The 21654-nt window shown below is 45.8% G+C and overlaps 2 protein-coding genes across 2 annotated transcripts in view; one reads left to right on the top strand and one right to left on the bottom strand.

Annotated features, from left to right (window-relative positions):
* The window catches only part of LOC144952042 (uncharacterized), a 58504-nt gene extending 50094 nt beyond the window's left edge, over nucleotides 1-8410 (bottom strand). The window contains exons 1-2 of the mRNA XM_078882433.1: nucleotides 8337-8410; nucleotides 4285-4913 (exon numbers count right to left, since the gene is read on the bottom strand). Of these exons, the coding sequence (XP_078738559.1) occupies nucleotides 4285-4891 (607 nt within the window). The 5' untranslated portion in view covers nucleotides 4892-4913; nucleotides 8337-8410. The remainder of the gene's footprint in view (nucleotides 1-4284; nucleotides 4914-8336) is intronic.
* Nucleotides 8411-14203: 5793 nt separating this feature from the next.
* BBX (BBX high mobility group box domain containing) overlaps nucleotides 14204-21654 on the top strand; it is a 37026-nt gene continuing 29575 nt past the window's right edge. The window contains exon 1 of the mRNA XM_078882450.1: nucleotides 14204-14257. The gene's annotated coding sequence lies outside the window, so the exon portion shown is untranslated. The remainder of the gene's footprint in view (nucleotides 14258-21654) is intronic.

A 21654-nucleotide genomic window follows, 5' to 3' on the forward strand; every position in this document is an offset into this window, starting at 1 on the left:
CTCATATACTCACTCGTACACGGACTCATACATTCACTCACTCGTTCACTCACTCGTTCACTCTCTTATTCACTCACTCATTCACTCACTCATTCACTCACTCACTCATTCACTCACTCATTCACTCACTCACTCATTCACTCACTCACTCATTCACTCACTCACTCGCTCACCCACTCATATACTCACACACTCATTCACTCACTCATATACTCACTCGTACACGGACTCATATATTCACTCACTCATTCACTCACTCATTCACTCATTCACTCACTCACTCATTCACTCACTCACTCACCCGTGCACTCTCACCCACTCACTCACCCATTCACCCATCCACTCACTCACCCATTCACTCACTCACTCACTCACCCATTCACTCACTCACTCACCCACTCACTCGCCCATTCACCCATCCACTCACTCACCCATCCACTCGCTCGCTCACCTATTCCCCCACTAACTCACCCATTCGCTCACACACACACACCCATCTATTCTCTCACCCACCCTTGCTATCGCTCACTCACCCATCCATTCACCCTCAAAGAAGACAAAGACCCCCCATGTGTGTGCACTGTATACTGTGGAGCCGCTCAGCGAGCTCATTCATTCTCTCACGCACTCACAAATAAAAGCACTCACCCACGAAACCACATGGTCAACCTGCCTATCCGCTCACCCGCTCACCCGTTCGCTCACCCACAAAACCACCGATTCAACCGGCTATTCGCTCACCCGCTCACCCATTCGCTCACCCATTCGCTCACCCACGAAACCACACAGTCAACCGGCCATCCGCTCACCCGTTCACTCACCCACAAAACCACATGGTCAACCTGCCTATTCGCTCACCCGTTCACTCACCCACAAAACCACATGGTCAACCTGCCTATTCGCTCACCCGCTCACCCGTTCGCTCACCCACAAAACCACCGACCGATTCAACCGGCCATTCGCTCACCCGCTCACCCCATTCGCTCACCCACAAAACCACAGTCAACCGGCCATTCGCTCACCCACTCACCCATTCGCTCACCCACAAAACAACACAGTCAACCGGCCATCCGCTCACCCGCTCACCCGTTCGCTCACCCACAAAACCACAGTCAACCGGCCATCCGCTCACCCGCTCACCCGCTCACCCGTTCGCTCACCCACAAAACCACAGTCAACCGGCCATCCGCTCACCCGCTCACCCGTTCGCTCACCCACGAGACCACCGATTCAACCGGCCATTCGCTCACCCGCTCACTCACCCCTTTCACTTAACTCGCTCAACTCACCCATCGAAAGGCAAAGATCCCCCGTACAGCCTTAACAGACTGTAGGGGCAAGTGCTGTTAGCGAGCACCTATGAAGGCCGGCACGGCACACGAGGGGGTGGGTGGCTACCAGCACCAAGCCCGGCCGCCTTTGTCTCCCCCAGTGGCGATGTTTACTACACACCGCTACACCAGGTAATTTATTTGAGGCCGAGTCGACCTAGGGGATGCCCATAACCGGTTCAGATAATCGTCAGTGGTCTAGGCCATGAGCGGGAATCGAACTCGGGTCACCGGGTTCGTAACGCAGCGTAGCGCTAACCACTGCACCACCGCTCCCCACTCACACAACAGGCACACACACACAGGCACACACTGACACACACACACTGACACACACACACTGAAACACACACACAGGCACACACACACAGACACACACTGACACACACACTGACACACACAGGCACACACTGACACACAAACACTCACACACACAGGCACACACTGACACACATACACCGGCACACACACCGGTACACACACACACTGAAACACACACACAGGCACACACACACAGACACACACTGACACACACACACTGACACACAAACACTCACACACACAGGCACACACAAGCACACACACACACACACTGACACACACACACTGACAAACAAACACTGACACACACACGCACAGGCACACACACTGACACACACTGACACACACACACTGACACACACACACTGACACACACACTGACACACACAGACACACACACTGACACACACACACACTGACACACACACACTGACACACACACAGGCACACACACACACTGACACACACACACAGGCACACACCCAGGGCCAAAGGGTTTACGGCTTAGGCGAAACCGACTCTGCCTCCGTGCCTCCCCTCCCGTCTGCCCCCCACCCATCCCGTTGTGATCTCACTCGGCAGACACAGCGACACAGGCAAAGGTGCCCCAGGTAGCCTTCAAACCTGACTGCTGGGCCATAGTAGAGAGGGGGGGCGGAGGGGTTTGCGGGTTCGATCGCACAAGTGTAAAAATGTGTCGTCGTTAAAACCCGCCACCACCACCCGACACAGCCAACCAGTAAGGGTTGTCACGTAAACAGCAGTATCATCCTAGATTTGAAGCTTTCGTGACTGCAAGGATTCATATTCTTAGGTTTTTTCGGTAAAGTCACGTAGGTAAAACATCAAAATTAATAAAAGTAAAATAAAATAAAAATCACGACGTTTCGGAGGCAACACAAACTTCCGGTTCCACCTGAAGACGGAAGCTTGTGTTGCCTCCGAAACGTCGTGATTTTTATTTTATTTTACTTTTATTAATTTTAATGTTTTACCTACGTGACTTTACCGAAAAAACCTAAGAATAGCAGTATCATCATCATCATCATCGCGTGGAGATGTACAGCGGCAGCAGCAGGCAAATAACTCTGAAACGCGTGGCGATGTTGATTCTAGATGGTGGAGGACCCGGAGGAAAATCCACGCGACCACGTGGAGAGAAAGAGACACGCAAACTCCAAATATACAGCAGCAGGCGTCAGGGTCGGGATCGAGCCCACGACCTCCTGCAGACCAGGCGAGGTAGTTAACATCTCCTAGCCACCGTGATGATGATGAGAGAGAGACACGCAAACTCCAAATATACAGCAGCAGGCGTCAGGGTCGGGATCGAGCCCACGACCTCCTGTATACCAGACGAGGTAGTTAACATCTCCTAGCCACCGTGATGATGATGATGATGAGAGAGAGACGCAAACTCCAAATATACAGCAGCAGGCGTCAGGGTCTGGGAAGAACCCACGACCTCCTGTAGACCAGGCGAGGTAGTTAACATCTCCTAGCCACCGTGGTGATGATGAGAGAGAGACACGCAAACTCCAAATATATAGCAGCAGGCGTCAGGGGTCAGGGTAGAACCCACGACCTCCTGTGGACCAGGCGAGGTAGTTAACATCTCCTAGCCACCGTGATAATGATGAGAGAGACGCAAACTCCAAATATACAGCAGCAGGCATCAGGGGTCAGGGTAGAACCCACGACCTCCTGTAGACCAGGCGAGGTAGTTAACATCTCCTAACCACCGTTATGATGATGATGGCTCTCTACAGGCACAGGTCAGGGTACAGGAACCTTGCACATCAACTTTGGAGGGTGGCTTCTTCCTGCCCGACAGCACTGAACTGGAGAGAATGTCTCAATGGCTTCAAGGGTTCTCGTTATTTGATGTTTAAACTTTAAACGTTTCGTCGCGCAAGGTTGCAACATCGTGCATTGAATGCGCCATCACAAATTACGAAAGTGGCCCCATCGATATCACCATCATCATCACCATAAACACCATCATCACCATAATCACCATCAACACCATCATCATCACCATCATCATCACCATCATCATCACCATCATCATCATCACCATCATCATCACCACCATCACCATCATCATCACCACCATCATCATCACCATCATCATCACCATCATCATCACCATCATCATCACCATCATCATCATCACCACCACCATCATCATCATCATCATAAACACCATCATCACCATCAACACCACCATCACCACCATCACCATCATCATAAACACCATCATCACCATCAACACCACCATCACCACCATCATCACCATCATCACCACCACCATCATTACCATCATAAACACCATCATAAACACCACCATAAACACCACCATCACCACCATCACCACCATCACCACCATCATCATCACCAACACCATCATCACCATCATCAACACCATCATCATCATCACCACCACCACCACCATCACCACCATCATCACCACCATCACCACCACCATCACCATCGACACCATCATCACCACCATCACCACCACCATCACCACCACCATCACCATCGACACCATCATCACCACCATCACCTCCACCATCACCATCGACACCATCGTCACCACCACCATGTGGCAACTCTCAAACACTCTCACCTCGGGGTATCCTCAAGAATGATGATCTTGCAGCTGCCGGTGATGTTGCCGATGATGTTGGTGATGTTGCCGCTGATGTGGTTGATGTCCAGCTGCCATCACTTGACATCACCACCACGACGACCACCACCATCATCGTGAACAGCAGCAGCAGCAGCGGCTTCTTTCTTGCGTACAAACTTGTTGAAGATGGCTTTGCTGATGGTGGTGGTGGTAATGTTGTTGTTAGTGGTGGTGGTAGTGTCCATGGTGATGATGGTGGTTGTAATGATGATGATGGTGGTGGTGATGGTGATGATGGTGGTGGTAATGGTGGTGTTGTTGATGGTGATGATGATGGTGGTGATGATAGTGGTGGTGGTGGTGCTGGTAATGATAGTAGTGATGATGATGGTGGTGCTGGTAATGATGATGGTAGTGATGATGGTAGTGATGTTGGTGGTGATGATGATGATGGTGCTAATGATGGTAGTGATGATGGTGGTGATGATGATGGTGGTGGTGATAATGATGATGGTGCTAATGATGGTAGTGATGATGGTGATGATAATGATGATGGTCGTCTTCTCTTATCCAGACAGAAAGTTGATCCTTTGCTCGATCTCATAGCCACTAATTTTGGTCACTACCTGATCCACACACACAACACAACACACTACTTAACACGTTACCAGATGTGTAGTAGTACACACACACACACGTGGCCACCACCTAAGCAATGCCAAGATGTAATGCGATCTGTTAGTTACTCTGCGTCTGTGTGACATTCGTAGCAATGCACGTTAAAGAGTACAGCCCCATTAAACACATTGTCCTGCGGAGGGAGCTGGTAGGAACGTTGGGTTGCTCGGTCAATGGCCTGCAGGGTCAACGGCGGCGTGGTGTATTCCGCAAATATGGCCGACTGTGAGGGCGGGCACAAGCCGACGTGAGTAGGTGAAACGTTGAGTTTTATAAGAACACCACGGGGTGACCAGCCCCTCCCCACCCAGCCCCACCCTCCCCACCCAGCCCCTCCCCACCCAGCCCCTCCCCACCCTCCCCACCCAGCCCCTCCCCTCCCCACCCAGCCCCACCCCACCCTCCCCTCCCCACCCAGCCCCACCCAGCCCCTCTCCACCCTCCCCACCCAGCCCCTCCCCTCCCCACCCAGCCCCACCCTCCCCACCCAGCCCCACCCCACCCTCCCCACCCAGCCCCACCCAGCCCCTCTCCACCCTCCCCTCCCCACCCAGCCCCTCCCCACCCTCCCCACCCAGCCCCTCCCCACCCTCCCCACCCAGCCCCTCCCCACCCAGCCCCTCCCCACCCTCCCCACCCAGCCCCTCCCCACCCAGCCCCTCCCTGCACGACGGACACAATAATCCCCTGTGGGCTGGTGTAACCAGGAGGTTCCTACCAGTATCAGATCACGTTATACGACGCATCAATATCACATTCACTCGTTATTGTTTGACGTACATCTCCCATTACATTCTACAACACAACATAGACTCATGTGCATGCCTGCAAGCGTTATACCAGCTCACCTTAGACCCAATATAACTCAAGAACTACGCGAACATTATCACGAATTATTGAACGGCGAACATGATCGATTACTTTGATGTATTAATTGGCAATTGCGTTCACCACCACCATCAGCATCATCATCATCGGTGTGATTTATAAAAATCACTGCAGACTGCCTAACGCTCTAACTCGATACCATGTTACAGCTTAATGTGTAACTCCTTAACGGGACATCATTCACAAACCTCACACAATCTCAACGCAATCATAACAATTGGCCGTCGTGAAGATGACTGTCTACATCATAAACTCATAATACACATTAGCGGTCTATACTATATCTCTAAGCACATACCATATAATAGGCACACGTCTATAGGATTCTGTACAGAGTACTATTACAAACATGTCCAGTAAGTAGTATATGTGCACAAGGTACTAGGATACTTTACAATATCAGCACACACACACACACATCTATATACTGTATCTACATACAGCTTGATCTGCTCTGCAGTACACCCAGTACACAGTGGCAGTCTACACACGTGGCGACAGTACACACACGTGTTCTACAGTAGTGTATACAGTACACACACACGTGTTCACAGTACACACACACACGTGTTTACAGTAGGTCTACAGTACACACGTGTTTACAGTATGTCTACAGTACACACACACGTGTTCTACAGTACACACACACACACGTGTTTACAGCACACATACACGTGTTTACAGCACACACACGTGTTCTACAGTATGTCTACCGCGCACACACACACGCGTGGCTACAGTACACACACACACACACACGTGTTTACATTCGTCTACAGTACACACACACACGTGTTCTACAGTACACACACGTGTTCTACAGTACACACACACACACACGTGTTTACAGCACACACACGTGTTCTACAGTATGTCTACCGCGCACACACACACGCGTGGCTACAGTACACACACACGTGTTTACATTCGTCTACAGTACACACACACACGTGTTCTACAGTACACACACGTGTTCTACAGTACACACACACATGTCCTACAATGTCTACAGTACACACACACACACACGTGTTCTACAATATGTCTACAGTACACACACACGTGTCTACAGTATGTCTACAGTCTGTCTACAGTACACACACACGTATTCTACAATATGTCTACAGTACACACACACACACACACGTGTCTACAGTATGTCTACAGTAGTGTCTACAGTACACACACACACACACGTGTCTACAGTACACACACACACGTGTCTACAGTACACACACACACGTGTCTACAGTATGTCTACAGTAGTGTCTACAGTACACACACACACGTGTCTACAGTACACACACACACGTGTCTACAGTACACACACGTGTCTACAGTATGTCTACAGTAGTGTCTACAGTACACACACACATGTCTACAGTACACACACACACGTGTCTACAGTACACACACACACGTGTCTACAGTATGTCTACAGTAGTCTACAGTACACACACGTGTCTACAGTGTGTCTACAATACACACACACGTGTTCTACAGTACACACACACACACAGGTGTCTGTCCGCCAGTAACACGGACACTGCGTCCACGCTTTAAACTCCCCACGAGGCGAAGAAGGTCGCGTTTGTGTGACCGACTGCCGTGTCTCTTGACAGCTCTCCCCCACAACCTGCTGCGTATGTCGCCTTGTGCACTGGCGCACATGTGGGTGTAGAACACCCTGTAGACACCAGAGAGTGAGACAGAGACAGAGACACACAGAGAGAGACAGACACAGAGAGACAGAGACACAGAGACACAGAGAGAGACACACAGAGAGAGAGACAGAGAGAGACACAGAGACACAGAGAGAGACACACAGAGAAAGACACAGAGAGACAGAGAGAGACACAGTGAGACAGAGAGAGACACAGTGAGACAGAGACACACAAAGAGAGACACACAGAGAGAGACACAGAGAGAGACACACAGAGAGACACACAGAGAGACACACAGAGAGAGACAGAGAGACACACAGAGAGATACACAGAGAGACACACACAGAGACACAGAGAGACACACACAGAGACACACAGAGACAGAGAGACCCAGAGTGAGACGGAGACACAGAGACACAAAGAGAGAGACAGAGACACAGACACAGAGACACAGTGAGACAGAGAGACACACACAGAGACACACAGAGACAGAGAGACACACAGAGACGGAGAGACACACAGAGACACACAGACACAGAGATAGAGAGACACAGACAGAGACACACAGAGACAGAGAGACACACAGAGACACACAGACACAGAGATAGAGAGACACACACAGAGACACACAGAGAGACCCAGAGTGAGACGGAGACACAGAGACACAAAGAGAGAGACAGAGACACAGACACAGAGACACAGTGAGACACAGAGACACACACAGAGACACACAGAGACAGAGAGACACACAGAGACAGAGAGACACACAGAGACACACAGACACAGAGATAGAGAGACACAGACAGAGACGACAATCACCTTCGTCTCTTGCCCGCCCCCAGCCGCTCTGCTGCTGCTGCTGGGACGGTTTTTGTTGCTGTTCAGTCTCCCCGAGGTGCGAGTGGGCGGGGCGTTGCTAAGGGAGGGGAGGGGCCGGCGGCGGGGGGGGGGCTGTTGGTTGCTAAGGGGCGGGGCGTTACGCTGGGAAGAAGTGGTTGTTAGGGGAGGCGTGGCATGCGTTGCTAGGGGGCGTGGCTTTAATGGTTTTATTCAGAGACGCTGGAGTCTGTTGCTAGGGGGTGGAGATACGTTGCTAGGGGTGTGTTTTGTGTTGCTAGGGGGCGTGGCTTTAACGGTTTTTATTAAGAGACATTGGAGTCTGTTGCTATGGGAGCCGATGTACGTTGCTAGGGGGGCGTGTTTTGTGTTGCTAGGGGGCGTGGCTTTAACGGTTTTATGAAGATACGCTGGAGTCTGTTGCTAGGGAGCGGAGATACGTTGCTAAGGGGGCGTGTTTTTCGTTGCTAGTGAGTGAGAAGTGGCTTTAATGGTTTTTCTTAAGAGACACTGGAGTCTGTTGCTAGGGAGCAGAGATACGTTGCTACGGGGCGTTGCTACGTTGCGAAGGGGGGAGTGGTTTGAGTCGTAAAAAGCTGGGAATCTGTTGCTAGGGGAGATGGGCATGTTTTGCGTTGCTAGGGGGGTTGGGCGTGGTTTAATGTATTATAGACACTGGAGTTTGTTGCTAGGGGGGCGGATGTACGTTGCTAGGGGGGCGTGTTTTGTGTTGCTAGGGGGCGTGGCTTTAACGGTTTTATGAAGATACGCTGGAGTCTGTTGCTAGGGGGGCGGAGATACGTTGTTAAGGAGGAGCGGAGGCTTCGTGAATGAGACGCTGTTGTATTTGTTGCTGGAGAGGGAGGGGGTGGGAGGGGGATACGTTGCTAGGGGCAGGGACTGTTGCTAGGTGGGTGTGGCTATATTGTTAGGTTTTTTCGGTAAAATCACGTAGGTAAAAAATTAAAATTAATAAAAGTAAAATAAAAAATAAAATAAAAATCACGACGTTTCGGAAGCAACACAAGCTTCCGTCTGGCTATGTTGATAGAAGGCGTGGTCGCGTTGTTAGGGGTTCAGGGCTTGAGTTGTAAGAAGCTGGGACCTGTTGCTAGCGGCGTGGTTCGGTTGCTAGGGGGTTTGGCTCTGTAGCTAGGGATGGAGCTTGAGAAGAGGGCAATGGACCAATGACGAGGGGGCGTATCTAGTAATCAATACAAAATTAATGTCAATGGCTCCAATTATCCGCGAGTCCAATTTATCCTTCCCATAATCAGCGATTATACTTATCCACGATTTTACCCACAAGGCATCCTCAGCAGGCTAAGCAGGTGCTGTAGGCTGCCCCCACGGCTACGTGGTGTGTTTGCAGTTCAGCAAAACTAACAGAATAAGTAATGTTTTTTTAAACTGTTTTAAAAACACATTGTCCTGCGGAAGGAGCTGGTAGGAACGTTGGGTTGCTCGGTCAATGGCCTGCAGGGTCAACGGCGGCGTGGTGTATTCCGCAAATATGCCCGACTGTGATGGCGGGCACAAGCCGGCGTGAGTAGGTGAAACGTTGAGTTTTATAAGGGCACCACGGGGTGACCAGCCCCTTCCCACCCAGCCCCTCCCCACCCAGCCCCTCCCCACCCTCGCCACCCAGCCCCTCCCCACCCTCCCCACCCAGCCCCTCCCCACCCTCCCCACCCAGCCCCTCCCCACCCTCCCCTCCCCACCCATACCCCCTCTTCCCCACCCAGCCCCTCCCCAACCTTCCCACTCTCTCCACCCAGCCCCTCCCCACCCAGCCCCACCCCTCCCACCCCTCACCCAGCCCCTCCCCACCCTCCCCACCAAGCCCCTCCCCACCCAGCCCCTCCCCACCCAGTTTTAGTGGCTAGTTTAGTTTTAGTGACTTGTTTAGTTTTAGTGACTAGTTTAGTTTTAGTGACTAGTTCAGTTTTAGTGGCTAGTTTAGTTTTAGTGACTAGTTTCGTTTTAGTGGCTAGTTTAGTTTTAGTGACTTGTTTAGTTTTAGTGACTAGTTTAGTTTTAGTGACTAGTTCAGTTTTAGTGGCTAGTTTAGTTTTAGTGACTAGTTTAGTTTTAGTGGCTAGTTTAGTTTTAGTGACTTGTTTAGTTTTAGTGACTAGTTTAGTTTTAGTGACTAGTTCAGTTTGTGGCTAGTTTAGTTTTAGTGACTTGTTTAGTTTTAGTGACTAGTTTAGTTTTAGTGACTTGTTTAGATTTAGTGGCTAGTTTAGTTTTAGTGGCTAGTTTAGTTTTAGTGACTAGTTTAGTTTTAGTGACTAGTTTAGTTTTAGTGACTAGTTTAGTTTTAGTGACTAGTTTAGGTTTAGTGGCTAGTTTAGTTTTAGTGACTAGTTTAGTTTTAGTGACTTGTTTAGTTTTAGTGACTAGTTTAGCTCTAGTGACTAGTTTAGCTCTAGTGACTTGTTTAGTTTTAGTGGCTAGTTTAGTTTTAGTGACTAGTTTAGCTCAAGTAACTTGTTTAGTTTTAGTGACTAGTTTAGCTCAAGTAACTTGTTTAGTTTTAGTGACTTGTTTAGTTTTAGTGACTAGTTTAGCTCAAGTTGCTTGTTTAGTTTTAGTGACTTGTTTAGTTTTAGTGACTAGTTTAGCTCAAGTGACTTGTTTAGTTTTAGTGGCTAGTTTAGTTTTAGTAACTAGTTTAGTTTTAGTGACTAGTTTAGTTTTAGTGACTTGTTTAGTTTTAGTGACTAGTTTAGTTTTAGTGACTAGTTTAGCTCAAGTGACTTGTTTAGCTTTAGTGGCTAGTTTAGTTTTAGTGACTAGTTTAGTTTAAGTGACTTGTTTAGTTTTAGTGACTAGTTTAGTTTTAGTGACTAGTTTTAGTGACTAGTTTAGTTTTAGTGACTAGTTTAGTTTTAGTGACTTGTTTAGTTTTAGTGACTAGTTTAGTTTTAGTGACTAGTTTTAGTGACTAGTTTAGTTTTAGTGACTAGTTTAGTTTTAGTGACTAGTTTAGTTTTAGTGACTAGTTTTAGTGACTAGTTTAGTTTTAGTGACTAGTTTAGTTTTAGTGACTAGTTTAGTTTTAGTGACTAGTTTTAGTGACTAGTTTAGTTTTAGTGACTAGTTTAGTTTTAGTGACTAGTTTAGTTTAAGTGACTTGTTTAGTTTAAGTGACTTGTTTAGTTTTAGTGACTAGTTTAGTTTTAGTGACTAGTTTTAGTGACTAGTTTAGTTTTAGTGACTTGTTTAGTTTTAGTGACTAGTTTAGTTTTAGTGACTTGTTTAGTTTTAGTGACTAGTTTAGTTTTAGTGACTAGTTTAGTTTTAGTGACTAGTTTTAGTGACTAGTTTAGTTTTAGTGACTAGTTTAGTTTTAGTGACTAGTTTTAGTGGCTAGTTTAGTTTTAGTGACTAGTTTAGTTTTAGTGACTAGTTTAGTTTAAGTGACTTGTTTAGTTGTAGTGACTAGTTTAGTTTTAGTGACTAGTTTTAGTGACTAGTTTAGTTTTAGTGACTAGTTTAGTTTAAGTGACTTGTTTAGTTTTAGTGACTAGTTTAGTTTTAGTGACTAGTTCAGTTTTATTGACTAGTTTAGTTTTAGTGACTTGTTTAGTTTTAGTGACTAGTTTAGTTTAAGTGACTTGTTTAGTTTTAGTGACTAGTTTAGTTTTAGTGACTAGTTTTAGTGACTAGTTTAGTTTTAGTGACTAGTTTAGTTTAAGTGACTTGTTTAGTTTCAGTGACTAGTTTAGTTTTAGTGACTAGTTTTAGTGACTAGTTTTAGTGACTAGTTTAGTTTTAGTGACTAGTTTAGTTTTAGTGACTTGTTTAGTTTTAGTGACTAGTCTAGTTTTAGTGACTTGTTTAGTTTTAGTGACTAGTTTAGTTTTAATGACTTGTTTAGTTCTAGTGACTTGTTTAGTTTTAGTGACTAGTTTAGTTTTAGTGACTAGTTTAGTTTTAGTGCCTAGTTTAGTTTTAGTGACTTGTTTAGTTTTAGTGACTAGTTCAGTTTTAGATTCTGATGATGTTGCGAAAATTAATTAATTAGCTGCTTAGGCATTCGACCCTGACACAGTATTCGCTGACGCTGCGTTTGCAGCCCTGCGCGAGATCGTGACGAAGGGGCTGTTGCCCGAAACGTCGCCTCTCATCTTGTTTTTTCCCTTTTGTAGGCCACAAACGCAACACCCACGGTATTGTTGACGCTACAGGTGTGTTTTTTCTTTTTATTAAATGTTCTGAGCAGTCAAAGCTCGCCCTCTGGTGGTAGCCGTAATTCTCACGTTGACACTGCACATTCTCTCTCCACGTTGAATTTACACGTCCCATATACACATCCTATATACATATCCCATATACACATCCTATACACGTATCCCATATACACACCCCATATACATATGCTATATAAACATCCCATATAGACGTCCCATATACACATACCATATACATATCCCATATACACGTCCCATATACACATACCATATACATATCCCATATACACATCCCATATACACATACCATATACATATCCCATATACACATCCCATATACACATACCATATACATATCCCATATACACATCCCATATACATATTGGTGTACAACAACAACAACCGCCACTAAGTGGCGGTGACGTCACCACGACGCTTGTGCCAGGCTATGTGCACCTTGAGGCCACGTGAAGTGTCGAGGAGGTCACGGGGCAGACCCAGCAGGTGCTACGGGCCGACTGACTGAGATGACCGAGATGACTGGCTGATGCACCACCTGTACCCCCCCCACTGTGCCAACTTGCTGTGCTTTAGCCACCCGGCACTCCGCTCGTTGTTGTGAGCGTCGCTCCTCCGCCCTCCGTTGTTGTTGGAGGGCGACTGCCTCCAACTGCCCAGTAGCTCCAAGGTGCACCTAGCCTGGCACTGCCCAGTAGCAGCGTCCTTCACGAGCCTCCTCCTCCACAGAGGCCGATTTTGACACCGCTGGTACCGGTCCATTGGCAAGTCCACTCAGCTCCACGTCCAGTTGAACAGAAATCCACTCCAGTGTTTGTTCGCGTGTGTGCGTTGTGTGTGTGTACATATACACACACACAACACACTACACACATCTCCTCTGTGTGTGTGTGTATGTGTGTGTGTACATATACACACACATACACAAACACACCGTATGTGTGTGTGTGTGCACGTGTGTGTACACACCCACACACAAAGTCCAGTCCAGTTGAATAGAAATCCACTCCGTTGTTAGTTCGCGTGTGTGTTGTGTGTGTGTGTGTACATAAACACACACAACACACTACACACATGCCCTGTGTGTGTATATGTGCGTACACACACACAAACACACCGTATGTGTGTGTGTGCACGTGTTTGCACACACACACACAAAGTCCAGTCCAGTTGAATAGAAATCCACTCCAGTGTTAGTTCGCGTGTGTGTGTTGTGTGTGTGTACATATACACACACACAACACACTACACACATGCCCTCTGTGTGTGTATATGTGTGTGTGTGTGCACAAGTATTTGCGTGTGTCTATAAGTAAATATATGTGTACAAACACACATACACACGCAAAGTCCAGTCCAGCAGAACAGAAATCCACTCCTGTGTTTGTTCACGTGAGTGCGTTGTGTGTGTGTGTACACACACATGTGTCCAAGAACACAACACACTACACACATGCCCTCTGTGTGTGTGTGTATGTGAGTACACACACATGAGTACACACATGAGTACACACACACGTGTGTGTATGTGTGTTTGCACACAACACACACAAAGTCCAGTCCAGTTTCACCCCCTCCACACCTATTGAGTCCACCCCGGGATTTGCGACTCGCAGCTTAATCGCAAGAAATGTAACATCACCACCACCACCATCATCACCACCACATCACCATCGGACCCTCTGTGTAAGTTTCTCATCGGTGTGTTTGTGTCTCTGTGTGTGTGTGTGTGTCACTCTGTGTGTGTCTCTGTGTGTGTGTGTGTCTCTGTGTGCGTGTCTCTGTGTGTGTCTCTCTGTGTGTGTCTCTCTGTGTGAGTCTCTGTGTGTCTCTGTGTCTCTCTGTGTGTGTCTCGCTGTGTCTCTCTGTGTGTCTCTCTGTGTCTGTGTGTGTGTCTCTCTGTGTCTCTCAGTGTGCTTGTGTCTCTGTGTGCGTGTCTCTGTGTCTCTGTGTGTGTCTCTGTGTGTCAGTCAATGGAGTGACTCAAAGAGACATCTTCCATTCTAATAGCCCTGTGTGTGTACACGTGTGTGTACTGCTATACTAGTATGAGTGTACTGTAAGTGTACATACACTGTGCGTGTGTGTACACGTGTGTGTGTGTGTACACGTGTGTGTGTGCCGCTGTACTTGTGTACTAGTATGAGTGTACTGTAAGTGTACATACATGGTGTGCGTGTGTGTGTCTGTGTGTGTGAGTCAGTGAGTCAAGAGCCATCTTCCATTATCATGCCCTGTGTGTGTGTGTACGGTGTGTGTGTGTTCACGTGTGTGTGTGTGTACACACGTATGTGTGTGTACACACGTGTGTGTGTGTGTATGAACGTGTGTACTGCAGTATACAAGTGTTAGTGTACTGTAAGTGTACATACACAGTGAGTGTGTGTGTTCACACGTGTGTGTGTATGTTCATACACGTGTGTGTGTGCACGTGAGTGTGTGTACACGTGTGTGTGTGTGTGTACACGTGTGTGTGTTCACACTGTGTGTGTGGGTGTCTCTGTGTCTGTGTGTGAGTCGATGTCACAGTGAGTGAGTCAAGAGCCATCTTACATAATTATCATGCCCTGTGTGTGTGTACACGTGTGTGTACACGTGTGTGTGTACACGTGTGTGTGTACACGTGTGTGTGTACACGTGTGTGTGTACACTGTGTGTGTGTACATGTGTGTGTGTACACTGTGTGTGTGTACACTGTGTGTGTGTACACACGTGTGTGCACTGTGTGTGTGTACATGGTTGTGTACACGTGTGTGCACTATGTGTGTGTACACTGTGTGTGTACACGTGTGTGTGTGTGCACGTGTGTGTGTATACGTGTGTGTGTACACTGTGTGTGTGTGTACATACACAGTGTGTGTGTGTCTCTGTGAGTTGATGAGTGAATCGAGCCAACTTCCGTTATCACTGCCCTGTGTATCTCGTTCCCCGCGTGTGTACACGTGTGTGTGTGTACACACGTGTGTACACGTGTGTGCGTACACGTGTGTGTGTGTACACTGTGTGTGTGTACACGTGTGTGTGTGTACACGTGTGTGCGTGTGTCTGTCTGTGTGTGTGTCAAGAGCCATCTTCCGTTATCATAGACCTTGTATCTATATCCCTGTGTGTGTGTGCAAGTGTGTACTCATGTACTGCCGTACTTGTATGAGTCTATATATGTGCGTACTTGTATGTGTGTGTGTGCTCACAGCATGTGTGTGTGTGTACTTGTGTGTGTATGGGTTATACGTGTGTACTGTGTATAAGTGTACTGTGAAAAATAAGCATAGGCTTTAGCCTTTCTGGCTATGCCAAACACCAAATATATACATCTTGCGAGGAATCAAATCTGGGATTAGCCACACATACGAGTGGCAAACCATGCAAATGAACATTGCAGTACTTGAATCCTTGCAAAAAATCTACTTGGTGTCTTAAAAATCTTAACACAACTCCTGTTTTTAGTGCCAAAAAGGGTACAAGACCTTTGATAACTCTCAAAAAATAAGTTATCACATGATACAGCTGCTAAACCCGAGCTGTAAGTGCTCTGATAATTGTGGCATTGCCTCTGTACTGTTCAACTTTCGTGATAATTGTTTTTTTACCCTTCTATCTGGCAACAAAACTGACACCACCTTTACAAGGTTTGCATAGACCACATATACCTGCAGTCATAATACAAACAAAAGACATCACTCTGATAATGTGCACTGTCCTTGAAGTTGATTGGTCCACACCCGAGACAGCTTTCCTTAGAGCCTAGTCTCACATGGGTTGGACCAAATGACCGCAGGTATTGTGGTCTATGCAAACAATTTATAGAAGGAAACAAAAAAGTTACCCCCCCCCCCCAAATGACTAATCAGGGATCGCAAACAGCATTACAATCTACACTATGGGAACCTCATTGCCAGTAAAAATATGATAATTGGTTTTTTACCCTTCTATCTGGCAACAAAACTGACACCTTTTTACAAGGAGTCATGTTTGCATAGACCACAATACCTGCAGTCATAATACAAACAAAAGAACATAACTCTGATAATGTGCACTGTCCTTGAAGTTGATTGGTCCACACCCGAGACAGCTTTCCTTAGAGCCTAGTCTCATATGGGTTGGACCAGATGACGCCAAAAGGCGCACAACTCAAAGACAATGAACCATAGTGTAGATGCTTGCCCCGAGCTCTCATACTCTGATGGTGCATTGTCTTTGAGTTGTGCGCCTTTTGGTGTCATCTGGTCCAACCCATATGAGACTAGACTCTAAGGAAAGCTGTCTTGGGTGTGGACCAATCAACTTCAAGGACAGTGCACATTATCAGAGTTATGTTCTTTTGTTTGTATTATGACTGCAGGTATTGCGGTCTATGCAAACATGACTCCTTGTAAAAAGGTGTCAGTTTTGTTGCCAGATAGAAGGGTAAAACAAACAATTATCATATTTTTACTGGCAAATGAGGTTCCCATAGTGTTCAACTTTCGTTGTCCCTCCGGTCTGACACTGGTGGTGAGACTAGGCCATGAAGAAGTCTGCTGCTGCCTCTGCTATAGGCCAATCAGTTTCAAAGACAATGCCGTAGATCATTGTTATCAGAGCCACGTTTGTATGTTCACCACAAGGACTGCGTATGGCTAATGCTACAACTTGATTCCCTTGCAAAATGGTTTCTATTTGGTGTTTGAACATCTTAACACGAGTTTAACACGTGTGAGGCTTTCGCGACCAATATTATTCATAATCAACGTTTTTGGGTTTAGATCGCGTTATTTAGAAATGTGTCGTAACTCTCCACCACCCGACACGGCCAATCAGCCAAAAAGTGTCACGTTGACAAAAGACAAAATAGTTCGCTGCTTTAGCCCACCGGTGTGTTGAAGCGTGAAACCACAACATTTACAACTTGAGTTGTACGACGTTTCGCTGGTAATTGCATCCAGCATCATTGGGCAATTCGCCAGAAAGTGCTTTCCCCAATGATGGATGCTTGTGTTGCGCCCGAAACGTCGTGATTTATTTTATTTTCCAACCTACTTGGCTTTACCGAAAGAACCAAAGAGTGTGGATTCCTGCAGTCACGAAAGCTTGAAATCAAGATTTACTCATTTGAGGCTGAGTCGACCTAGGGGAGGCCCGAGACCGGTTCAGATAATCGCCACTGTGGTGTTGGCCGTGAGCGGTAATCGAACCCGGGTCACCAGGTTCATATTTGTAGCAATCTTTGGAAGAACGTAATCAACCAGGTGAGGTGTTGACTGTTGTTGTGTTAGCCGACTCTCTGTGTTGTATCTCTAAGTTCACTAGGTTGGTTTTCTACCTGATGACCATTGCTTGTGTTGCAATCGAAACGTCGTATTCCACTATCTAATTGATTTTCTACCTACGCGACTTTACCGAAAGAACCAAAGAGTATGGATTCCCGCAGTTACGAAAGCTTCAAATGAAGACACAACTCCTGTTGTATTGCCAGAAAGGGTCAAACGCATTCTTATTAAATCCTTTATATTAAGTTCAGTTGCTTGCTTGCTTGTGCGCTTACGACCGTGCAAATCTTTCGGTCGTTTTTTAACCCACTTCCCGTGATCCAATCGAGCTGACATTTTGCACACAGACTCGTTGTGCGTGACAATTTTTTTTTTTAGGAAAAACAAATTTCATTTAATTTAAAATACCAATGTGATAAAAAAGAAACTCTTACTCAAGAAAAACAGAAATGAATAATAAAATAAAACCGATGCCACGCATATAAAGGATTTATAGTGAAAAACTTTGTTTTTACGGGTTAATTTTTTTCATACTTTGATGCTGGCAAAAAATGTCTATCCCATGGTATAGCTGCTCGACCAGGCCGATAAGTGTTCTGATACTTTCGGAATTGTCTTTGGCATTTTTCTGGTCTGACACTGGTACAAGGCCCTAAATAAGTCTCTGGTGTTGGCCAATCACTTTGAAAGACAATAGATCACACTGGTCACCAAAAAAACATTTTTTTTCTGGCCTGGACTTTTGCAGCTGTTTTAGACTAATTTCAGGGTGCTGATTCCGAATCTGATCTCAGATTTGCTCTATCACATCTCATTTTTATGCTAGCGGCATACCCCGTTTTCATTGATTTTACCCGAAATTAACTCTGTCACTTATGATTGCAAGTTGTTACGAGTCAGTGACTGCTTTAGTGTTAAAATACTGTGCTGTATTTTTAGGATAGTGTGCTTATAATATCATTTTATGCAGATATCCACATTTATTTAATATTTTTCTTCTGCAGTTTTTATTGAAAATGCAATATTTGATAGCTCAAAAACCTGATGTGATAGATAAAAACTGATGCCAGATTTGGAATCAGCACCCCAAAAATTACCTAAAAACCGTGGGAATATCTTATGCCAGAAAAAGTGTGTTGACCAGTGTGATCAGACATGTTTGTTTAGCATGTTCACAACACGCACGTGAGATTAATGCAGACTTGATTCCCCTTGAAAAAAAGGTTTCTATTTAGTGTCTGAACACCTTAACACGTATTTTATTGCCAGAAAGGGTCAAACCTTTACTTATTTTTTGTATGATCATCATGGGGATAGCTGCTCACCCCGAGCTCTCATTACTCTGATAGTGCGTTGGCTTTGAACTGTGCGCCTTTTGGCGTCATCTGGTCGAACACCATATGAGACTAGGCTCTAAAGAAAGCTGTCTCTGGTGGGGACCAATCAGTTTCAAAGACAATGCATAAATTATCAGAGTCTTGTTTTTTGTTTGCATTTGACTGCAAGTATTGTGGTTGATGTAAGCATGATTCCTTGCAAAAGGTGTCCGTTTTGTTGCCAGAAAAAAGGGGAAAAAACCCTATTAGTTTAGTTTGTTTGTTGTACTTTGATAACTGGCAAAAAAAAGTATCTCGTGATATAGCTGCTCTACCCGTGCTGTAAGTGCCCTCTGATACGTTGGCATTGTTGTTCGCCTTTTGGCGTTGTTCTCTGGTTTGACACTGGTGGTTGAGACAGGCCATGAAGAAGCCTGTTTGGTGTAGGCCAATCAGTTTCAAACACAATGCGTATATCATTAGATAACTTTTCGATTTAAAGCTTTCGTGACTGCAGGGATTCATCTTCTTGGTTCTTTCGGTAAAGTCACGTAGAAGTGAAATAATAAAATAAAATCATGAAAATAAAACATAATAAAAAATAATTCTCACGACGTTTCGGCCACAACGCAAGCAGCCGTCCTCAGGTGAGGACGGCACCTGAGGATGGTTGCTTGCGTTGTGGCCGAAACGTCGTGAGAATTATTTTTTATTATGTTTTATTTTTGTTATTTTATTATTTCCCTTCTACGTGACTTTACCGAAAGAACCAAGAAGATCATCAGAGAACGTTTGCATGTTTTACCACAACTTTGTGTGGCTAATGCAGACTTTATCCATTGAAAAAGGTATTTGTTTGGAATTTTAACATCTTAACACCTGTTTTATTGCCACAAAGGGTACAAAACCTATTCTTATTTTTCATACTTTGACACTGGTCAAATAGGTCCCATAGATAACAGTGTAGCGATTTTATTTTTTCAGAAGCGTCCTCGCCACAAATGATAGCCCAACGATGTGGCTTATCACGTGGAAGTTTATAGGAGCAGCCAAAGACTCTAAACGTGGTGATGTTGATTCGAAATGTGGAGGGGAAAAGCGGAGGAGCCGGAGAAAAATCTACGCGACCACGGGGAGAGAGAGAGAGACACACACCACAAACTCCAAATATACAACGGGCGTCAGGGTCGGGATCGAATCCACGACCTCCTGTATACCAAGCGAGGTAGTTAGCATCTCCGAGCCACCGCGGCGCCCATTACATCGATACGCATAGCAAAATCAGAGAAGCACAGGTGGGAATTAGAGATACGCAGGTGAGAATCAGAGAAACATTATTTAGCGATACACACACAGATTGGAATCAGAGATAGTGGTGTGAATTAGAGATATGCAGGTGGTAGAATTAGAGATGCGCAGGTGGGAATCAGAGAAAAGGGTGAGAATTAGAGATACAGAGGTGAGAATTAGAGATACACAGGTGAGAATTAGAGATACACAGGTGAGAATTAGAGATACACAGGTGAGGATTAGAGGTACACAGGTGAGAATTAGAGATTCACAGGTGAGAATTAGAGATACACAGGTGAGAATTAGAGATACACAGGTGATAATTAGAGAGACACAGGTGAGAATTAGAGATACACAGGTGATAATTATAGATTCACAGGTGATAATTAGAGAGACACAGGTGAGGATTAGAGGTACACAGGTGAGAATTAGAGACACACAGGTGAGGATTAGAGAGACACAGGTGAGAATTAGAGATACACAGGTGAGGATTAGAGATACACAGGTGAGAATTAGAGATACACAGGTGAGAATTAGAGATACACAGGTGAGAATTAGAGATACACAGGTGAGAATTAGAGATACACAGGTGAGAATTAGAGATACACAGGTGAGAATTAGAGATACACAGGTGAGGATTAGAGATACACGGGTGAGAATTAGAGATACACAGGTGAGAATTAGAGATATACGGGTGAGAATTAGAGACACACAGGTGAGAATTAGAGACACACAGGTGAGAATTAGAGATACACAGGTGAGAATTAGAGACACACAGGTGAGAATTAGAGACACACAGGTGAGAATTAGAGACACAGGTGAGAATTAGAGATACACAGGTGAGAATTAGAGATACACAGGTGAGAATTAGAGATACACAGGTGAGAATTAGAGATACACAGGTGAGAATTAGAGATACACAGGTGAGAATTAGAGATACACGGGTGAGAATTAGAGATACACAGGTGAGAATTAGAGATATACAGGTGAGAATTAGAGACACACAGGTGAGAATTAGAGATATACAGGTGATAATTAGAGATACACAGGTGAGAATTAGAGACATACAGGTGAGAATTAGAGACACACAGGTGAGAATTAGAGATATACAGGTGATAATTAGAGATACACAGGTGAGAATTAGAGATATACAGGTGATAATTAGAGATACACAGGTGAGAATTAGAGACACACAGGTGAGAATTAGAGACACACAGGTGAGAATTAG

The sequence above is a fragment of the Lampetra fluviatilis genome, chromosome 65, assembly GCF_964198595.1.
Source record: "Lampetra fluviatilis chromosome 65, kcLamFluv1.1, whole genome shotgun sequence".
Lineage (NCBI taxonomy): Eukaryota > Metazoa > Chordata > Hyperoartia > Petromyzontiformes > Petromyzontidae > Lampetra > Lampetra fluviatilis.